Here is an 8725-nt window from a genome sequence, read left to right on the forward strand (position 1 = left end):
TAAAAAAATCAATATTTGATGTTTGAATATATATGAATAAACTTACCCCAACTTACAACAACAAAACATGATGTAACGATCATAAATTTCTTTGATACTTAATTCATTCAGTTTGGGATTTTTAACATTATCAACCATTGCCTAATGACATCCAAATACTTCTTCAAACGAAAACGATTCTGCATTTCTTTACTATCTGTGCATCCGGATACACAACACTTCCTAGATCAATAATTCACTTTACTTTTTGTACTACCGACTTTTATTACTAATAAAGTAATAATTTAATCTCTAAACGCACTATTCTTTATGACAGCCATACTGCAAATGGCGCTCAAAATAAATAAATAACAAACGTGCCATAGAAACGAAGTAAGCCAAACAGATTCCGCCGCCGCTTACAGCCTAGCGATTAAACTAAGTAATAAGTTAAAAGTAGCGACATCTATATGTTGGACCTCGCGAAACATTTCTCCAAAATTTCCTATTAAGTTAAATCTATATTTTTCTATGATTATAACATAAGAATTTTGCGTACGTTTACCAACAGGACGATTCTGACAAACTAGTTCGATTCCACGTTCGAACTTATCAAACAGCATTATGTTTCTTTTTAACTAGAATAAACTGAGAAAGAAAATATTGCGGTAGGCAATACATTAAACATCTTGATGACATATATACAAAAAACTTTGAATAGATTCTATATATGAATCTTATATACTATGCAAATGCTTATCTCTAAATGTATCTCTGGTGTAAATAACTAAAAGATAATTTGTACACTAATACAGCAGTAAACCTTTTCTGTATATTATTTGTAATATTTTTATCGATCCTTGTAAATTATTTAGTATTTAAAATAGTTCGAAGAGAATACGGTTATGCCAAGAATGTTTCTGTTTTTCCAACTACAAGTTTACTTTATCGATATTTGTACATCTAGAAATCACTTTTGTGTCTTGTACTGCCAACAGAACATCATTGAATCAGTATTAACATCCGACTACTGCGCTGTTTTGTCATGGCTGAATCTCAGAAAATTATTAACTTAAACGACATCTTAAGTAAATATTATAAAGTTGACCTAATGGTTTATGAACAGAGTTTTACGCAATATTGGAAACCAACACTTTGCGAACTCAAGGTTTTAATCGAGAAGAAGAAAGCAGAACCGGAAGAGCTTTTCTACTTTGTAAAGATGTGCGAACAAGATATAAAAGTCTACATTCGTATAGACCACCTCTCAAACTTTAAGACCGAGGTCGATTTTTATGATACAGCCGTACCAGCCATGACCGAATTCCAGCGAAGAAAGAGTATATATGCACGAACATACCAAAATCTGTTCCCCAAATGCATCGGGGCGAGAGTAAGTGCAGAACAGGGCAAGCGCCTACCCGACGAAAGCGGTATTCTGCTCTTCGAGCATTTGGGTAGGATGGGATATATGAACCCAAACCCTACGGAAGGTTTATACATGTCGGCTTGTGAAATAGTACTAGCAAACCTAGCGGAGATGCACGCTACCCCTATAGCCATGCGCATTCTTTGTCTGTCCGATTTTAAGAACAAAGTCGTCCCTTGTCTTATAAACACCAAACAACCGAATATCAGATCCCGTCGCTATAAGAAAATCAATGAAATGCTTGATGAATTGGGGGACTTCGACTTCGAAATGCTGCCCTATATTCCATCCGTTAAAAGAACCATCGAAATGATCAAGCACAATACTTTATTTAACGACTCGTTCTCAGATGAAACATGGATAACCTTGTGTCATTCCAACTTTTCAATTTTGAACGTGATGTTAAAATATGACACCAAAACTGCTATCCCCATCGCCTGCAAATTACTAGACTTCAAAACACTGGAATACTCCTACTGCTTCAACGATTTGGTATTTTTTCTGTCGACCAGTATTAACTCCACCCTTTTTAAATACCACTTTGACTTTATGCTAGAGTCTTATTTTAGCTCTTTCATTCAAGTCTTAATGGAATACGATATAGATCTTGTGGCTTACAGTCGCAACAATTTCCACAAGCACCTCAATATTCAGGCACCAAATATGATTCTTAAAATATTGCAGGCCTTGCCCTACATTGCGTGCAATAAGTACGGGGAAGATGGGGAACCTATTTTAGGGAGCAAGTTCAAGCGCAGACTGAGAGATATCATCATCCTGTTTCTCTCACGCGACTGGCTTAAGAATTAACAACGCCACGGGATCACTATTCGAAAATCTAACCCTATTCAATATGTCCTTGCACGAGTAAAATGAATTTCGCGGAATTGCTTAAAATTTTATATATTCAAAATTTCTAAATCTATGTGTATGTGTATCTTGATGTATTCTTGTATCTTAATGTATTCTTTCTTCTATCTTGATGTTTAACGTAATTTTTAAATATTTAACTTTTTGAAAAATATTAGATTTATTTGTTCAAAAATATTAAAAAATACAAAAAAAGCGGAAAAATATTTTAAAAACACAAATCAATTTGTATATTCTTCTTGTTAGAGGTATAAAATGCTTTCATTGGTGTTTTGCTATTTTGGAGGCGTACTTTCCATCTTATACCGTTAAAACTATGAGGAGTATTGAGACAATAATCAAAATTTTAGATGCCTTAAACCAATTAGAAATAAGAGGATGTAGTAGATAAGGAATCATAATTACAAGATGACGACTCAACGCAGATAAAGGATAATCTCCCGCTGGTTACCATATAACGGATTAACAGTAACGCTACTCCAATATAAACATATTTAATAGGTGTATTACAATATTCAAAATTTTCGTAATAATAACGTGTATTTTGAAATTGTCCATAAATGTACTTTATATATATTCAATAAATTTAGATCTTCCTAGGCAGCATGAATTCGTTGTTTTTTTTTAATAAATGCGTTATGAAAAATACAACAGAATGTAACTAAACTTTTTTAGTTTGATATTATTAAGGTATATAATAGCAGACACCAAAAATCAATTGCAATAAATCTTGTAAAACATCATATTTACGACAATATATATATATATATAGAGTTTGTAAAAGACAAAAAAAATTATTATATTTAGTGAATGACAGTTATTACAGTATTAAAAATAAACTTAATTATAGTACTTCTGTTGCAATATTTAATGCTGTATTATTTGATTTTATTAAGTTATTAATACTTTGTTAATTGTGGGTATTTGATATAAAAGTAACCTTACATTTCCATTAATAGAAGAAATTATATCTGACCTCCATCTGTCATCCACACCCCCTGGACCGTCTTATCCCTAATTAATCCACTCGTACGTCTCACATAATTGCAGATATTTTGTCCAGGGTTTGACAGTGTATTTGTGGTGGACAACTGGACCTTCTGTAGGGGCTCCAAAAGGGTTCAGTATTGACCGCTGAACTATTCGCAATATTCATAGCTTTATCCTACATCTCAACACAATCCTTCAAAAAATGGCTAATCCTGACCGACTCACGAAATGCTGTTGATTGTTTCCTGGAACAGAAGTTTAACCATCCCCTGGTCATCGACTCACTGTCAATTATCCGTACCTTCTATCTGGATAGGATTGGGACAAGTTTACAGTGTATCCCTTCTCACGTTTGTGTACCGGGAAATGAATGCACAGATAGTGCGGCTAAATCGGCAGCCTTATCTCCCCTCTCCATCGCGGGTGTTTGTATCCATACCATGTCCTTATCCCATTCGTTTCTTGTTTCGCAACAAACGAGGTACAACGTCGTTGAAAAAACTACTGATCCGATAGCTGTCAAATTTATACACGCATCTTTTGAGGATTAGCGCTAACTAAAAAACTTAATTCTAGTAGCGCCACCTATGTGTCAGTCCGGCGAAACACGTTAAAGTAGTACGGTGTTGATCTAAAGGGGACCGGAACAGACATAAAGTGTATATATAAAATAATAAATTAATAAATAAATAAAATTAATAACACAAAAAGGAGGGTTAAAAGTATAAATAGTGTATATACAATTTAAAAATGAGCACAAATACAAGATTATCAACACAACTAATTCTCGTGAGCCATGTAGTAGACTGAAATAGGGGCACGGTGACAAAACTCACAGTTAGCAGGCGGGTTCAAAGTGATCAAGTAACCGTGCGAAAAACGACAGTGGCCCAATCTCAGTCGATTCAAAGCTACGGCATGGTGACGAAGGGAAGGAACCCGAAGAGAGACAGAGAGACTAATCACAACAGGCTCTATGAAGTTCAAGAAGATTTTTTCTCCTCTCTTCGGGAAAAATCAACCATCAAGGATTGGTATGCTAAGTTTAGACGTAGTGAAATGAGCACCGAGGATGGTGAACGCAGTGGAGAGTTTTGGAGAACGCCCAAAGAGTTTGTTACCGACGAAAACGTTTAAAAAATCCACAAAATGATTTTGAATGACCGTAAATTGAAATTGAATTAAATAGCAGACACTCTAGAGATATCAACTGAACGTGTACATCATATCTTTCACGAATATGTGGGTATGAGAAAGCTCTGTGCTAAGTGGGTGCCGCGCGAGCTCACTTTTAACCAAAAATGTTTGAAGATGATCAAGCGTAATAAACCCGAGTTTTTGCGTCGATATGTGATAATGGATGACACATGGCTCTATCATTTTACTACGAAGTCCGACCGACAGTTATCTGAATGGAGTGCACACGACAAACCCGCTCCAAAGCATGGGAAGATGCTACAGTCGGCTGCCAAGCTTATGGCGTCTGTATTTTGGGATGCGCATGGAATAATTTTTATTAACTATCTTGAAAAAGGAAAGTCCATCAACAGCGACTATTACATAGCGTTACTGGACCGTTTGAAGGACGATATCGCCAAATCCATCCACCGTATTCTCGAGATATGGCTCCCAGCGACCTATTTCCTATTCTCAGATCTCAAAAGAATGCTCGCTGGGAGGAAATTTTCGTCGAATGAAGAGGTGATCGCCGAAACTGAGCCATATTTTAAAGCAAAGGAGAAATCGTACTAAAAAAATGGTACCGAAAAGTTGGAGGGCCGCTATAATCAGTGAATCACCCTTGAATTGAATTATGCTGAATTAAAAAAACTAATTTTGCCAAAAAAATGTGACGACGCCCGTCAAAGCGACAGAAACAAATTAGTAAACTAGTCTGTAAATAGCGTCATCAAAACACAAGCAATAGAATTTGCTCTCTAAAACGCTTTGTTTGATTTGTAAGTATTGGCTTCACTATAAAGTCACCTGAGGCATTATAACAAAACAAGAGAGTTGATCATAAGCCAAACTGCGAAGGATTACTATAATAATAAAGTATGTAACAATAAATTGTGGTCGAATTTCGACCACTGAGCTATTACTAGTAATGATAAATATGTTTGTCGGTCCTTGTAAACTGTTTAAAATGCCACTCATGCCAATCATGGCTTCGATGTGAAGTTATCAGTATAATGCCGAGAATTTTAAAATGTTAGTCTACGTTATCGTAAGACGTATATCTAAAAATCTCTTTTATACATTACTCAGTTAACTATACATTAATGTCGCGGTATTAAGATTGTAATTCTATGCCTCTTTAATATGTCTAACGAGATTCCAGAAATCATTGATTTAGATTTCATATTAAGTCGCTACGAAAACACTGACATAGTGGTCCTCTCCCAGGAGTTTGTCCCATGTAGCAATATATTTGCTTTAAAGTTAAGTGTTACTATCGATGCGTGTCCGTTTGATGGTACGAAAGTCGTCAATTATTTTGTGAAACTCTGTAAACAAGATACGAATATCGACATACGTACAGACTACATAGCCAGGTTCCAAAAAGAAATTTATTTTTACCAACTGGCGATCCCAGCTATAACCAATTTTCAACGTGATAGATGTATACGTGCGATGCCATATTATAACTTATTTCCTAAATGCATCGGAGCCAGATTAAATATCGATAGAGAGAAGACTGTGCCCGATGAAACCGCTGTTTTAATACTAGAGGAGCTAAAGGAACAAGGCTATCAATGCGAAAATACTAATAGAGACTGTTCACTTCAAGATTATACCGTAATACTTACAACACTAGCATATATGCATGCCGTTCCACTAGCTATGAGAACGCATCAACTTGACAGTTTTAAATCAAATGTTCTTCCGTCTCTACTAGACATCAAACAGCATAACAAGATTCCTCATTGGTTCGATAACATATACGACATGGTTTATCAAGTATTCAAGTTCAACGATGCAATCAGTCCCTACCTCCAATCTATTAAAACAGCCATTGAAAAATCCAAAAAGTACACTTTGTTTGGCAAACCATTTACATGCGATTCTTGGATCACTTTATGCCATTCCAATTTTTCCAAATTAAACCTGATGATGAAATGCGAATGCATATACAGAGGCAAGTCCATCAAAATATTAGACAATCAAACGCTAGAGTATTCTCACTGCTGCAACGATTTGATTTTCTTTCTATTTACTAGCGTTAACAGTAACCTCCTTAATTCTCATTATGATTTTCTGGTATGCTGGTATTACGATTTCTTCGTTTATACCTTGACGAAATATGAAATCGATGTTCGTCCTTATACTGTCAACAATTTTTACAAAGAGCTTAAAATACAAGGACCTAGAATGATTCTTCAAATATTGCGAGCTTTGCCGTACATCACAAACGACATGTATGATGAAGATAAGGAGCCTGTTCTGGGAATGGAATATATACAGAAGTTGGGTAATACTTTACTCACAATGATTTCTTTAGGGTGGATTGAAAAATAAAAATACAGTGAAAAGTCTTCTTGCATTTCGATATTCAGCGTCAGCCTTGTGTTATTTTGCTGATTAATTCACACTTATATATAATACATAAAATACTACAAAAAAAACAAAAAAATATGATTTTGTTACTACATTACCGATATTTCTTATTTTGATTAACGCCCTCTAGTATCTCGGTTGGTTAATTGACTTGAATTGTGCTTGTGAAAGTTATAATTGATCAACATGAGCTAAAATAAAGTTAATAAGAATTTTTAAAAAAATGGGGTAATAGGGGACCTAATGAAAGTCGCATACTGCTTGATGCTGATCGTAGGACAAGTAATGAAAATCAAAACAGAGGTAACATGCAGTTCTCAATATTCATAACATGCATTTATTTTACAATGTTTAAGTAACATGTATTTCGATATTAATTATGCGTTTTATTATAATTTATGAATGACATTTTAAATATAGGGATTACCAAAAAATTATATAGAAAAAATGCATTTGTGCATGCTTTTATTATTATAAATAAAGTAAATTTTTAGTCTTCAGTGTTTTTTTATTGATGTCATACTTTTTTTTGTTTTTTTTATATTAATTTTTTATATTTTATATAAATTATTTTATATATATTATTTTTTATAAATTAATTAATTAATTGCCTTTTGTAGGGATGAACTTATAGCTTGTTTAAAACGATATGCTAAGAAACGCAAGGACCTATGATTGGTTTGGTTCATTCCATTTCTATGTCGCATTTGTCTTTGTGCTCAGAGAAAAGATAGACGAAAAAAGAAACAATAATCTATTTCAATACCTGCAGAGATAAAGAAACAAAAACAAGACAAAATGTTCCATTTAAACAATGCAATAATGCAAAAATCCATGCTGCATCACTAGCCATGCGAATCCTTCGCGAGGGTGTTTTTAAAGAAAAGGTACTTCCATGTTTACTGGAAATTAAACCGCCGGGAAAGCATTACTATTGTTACCAGAATATTACGGAATGTATCCATTCAACAAGGCTGTTTGACCCTACACTCTGTCCCTATAAAACATCCATCTTTAATATCATTAAAAAATCTAGGAAAAAAATGTGGCCTGGAAAATTTCCCCTCGACGATGCGTGGAAAAGCCTCTACCATTACAATTTTTGTATATTTAATGTAATGCAAAGACCTGCTACATTTACAAGTACTACTTACAAAGTAGTGGACTTGCAGACACTTTCCTATGACAATTCTTGTACGGACTTGATATTTTTTATTTTTACCAGTATCGATATTTCCAAGAGAAACATTACATGAGTATGGGATAGATCATAGTCCTTACAGTATGGACTAAGAAATTAACGCTATAGGACCCAAAATGTTATATATATAATTAAATATTTGTTTTGTTATAAATATTATACTGAAAGCAAGGACTTAAAAGAAGAAAGGGATCGTGTACTGAAAATGTGTATCCTGATGAGATTAAGAAACGTTTTCGTACTGATGATTTCGTTGGGATAGATAACAAAATGAGTATATTGTTCGGCTAATAAATTAAATTTTGGACGTATCACTGTTTTTCTTTGATCATTTCAGAAATTCACAAATAGTATTATAAAGAACAGTAAATGAGGAGGCTTAAAATTGTACCATAAAACAGTTTTGAGAGCATAGGTGTTATAAGGAATGATGAGCCCTCTTGGTTTCTTTTCGAAAATGTTTTTCATCAATATATTTTACAAATAACTTAATTTGAATTAACAACACGAGCGATACTAAGGCTTTAGATTTAAGAAAATTAAAATTTTAATGAAAATTAGATTGTTTCAAAAGGACAATTATGTTTCATACACCTTTTAAAAGATTTTTCCAAAATAATCTTTTGGTGCGACTAATCACAAACGCCCTATTTTTCATTTAGTCTTCTCTTAGCTCTTATTCTATCAACGTTTGCAAC

At 33.9% G+C, this 8725-nt stretch overlaps 2 protein-coding genes across 2 annotated transcripts; both read left to right on the forward strand.

The window, feature by feature from the left end:
* The first annotated feature begins 945 nt into the window (after positions 1–945).
* Positions 946–2888, forward strand: LOC143196700 (uncharacterized). Its single transcript, XM_076404586.1, has one exon. It carries the CDS (start codon positions 1025–1027, stop codon positions 2216–2218), a length of 1194 nt encoding a protein of 397 aa, XP_076260701.1. The 5' UTR covers positions 946–1024; the 3' UTR covers positions 2219–2888.
* Positions 2889–5590: 2702 nt separating this feature from the next.
* LOC143196322 (uncharacterized) lies at positions 5591–6787 on the forward strand. The gene has a single exon (XM_076403987.1). It carries the CDS (start codon positions 5591–5593, stop codon positions 6785–6787), a length of 1197 nt encoding a protein of 398 aa, XP_076260102.1.
* The last annotated feature ends 1938 nt before the right edge of the window (positions 6788–8725 follow it).

Source organism: Rhynchophorus ferrugineus, unplaced genomic scaffold (genome assembly GCF_030347505.1).
Source record: "Rhynchophorus ferrugineus isolate W39M unplaced genomic scaffold, kcgeb_rfMv2 rfM4, whole genome shotgun sequence".
NCBI lineage: Eukaryota > Metazoa > Arthropoda > Insecta > Coleoptera > Curculionidae > Rhynchophorus > Rhynchophorus ferrugineus.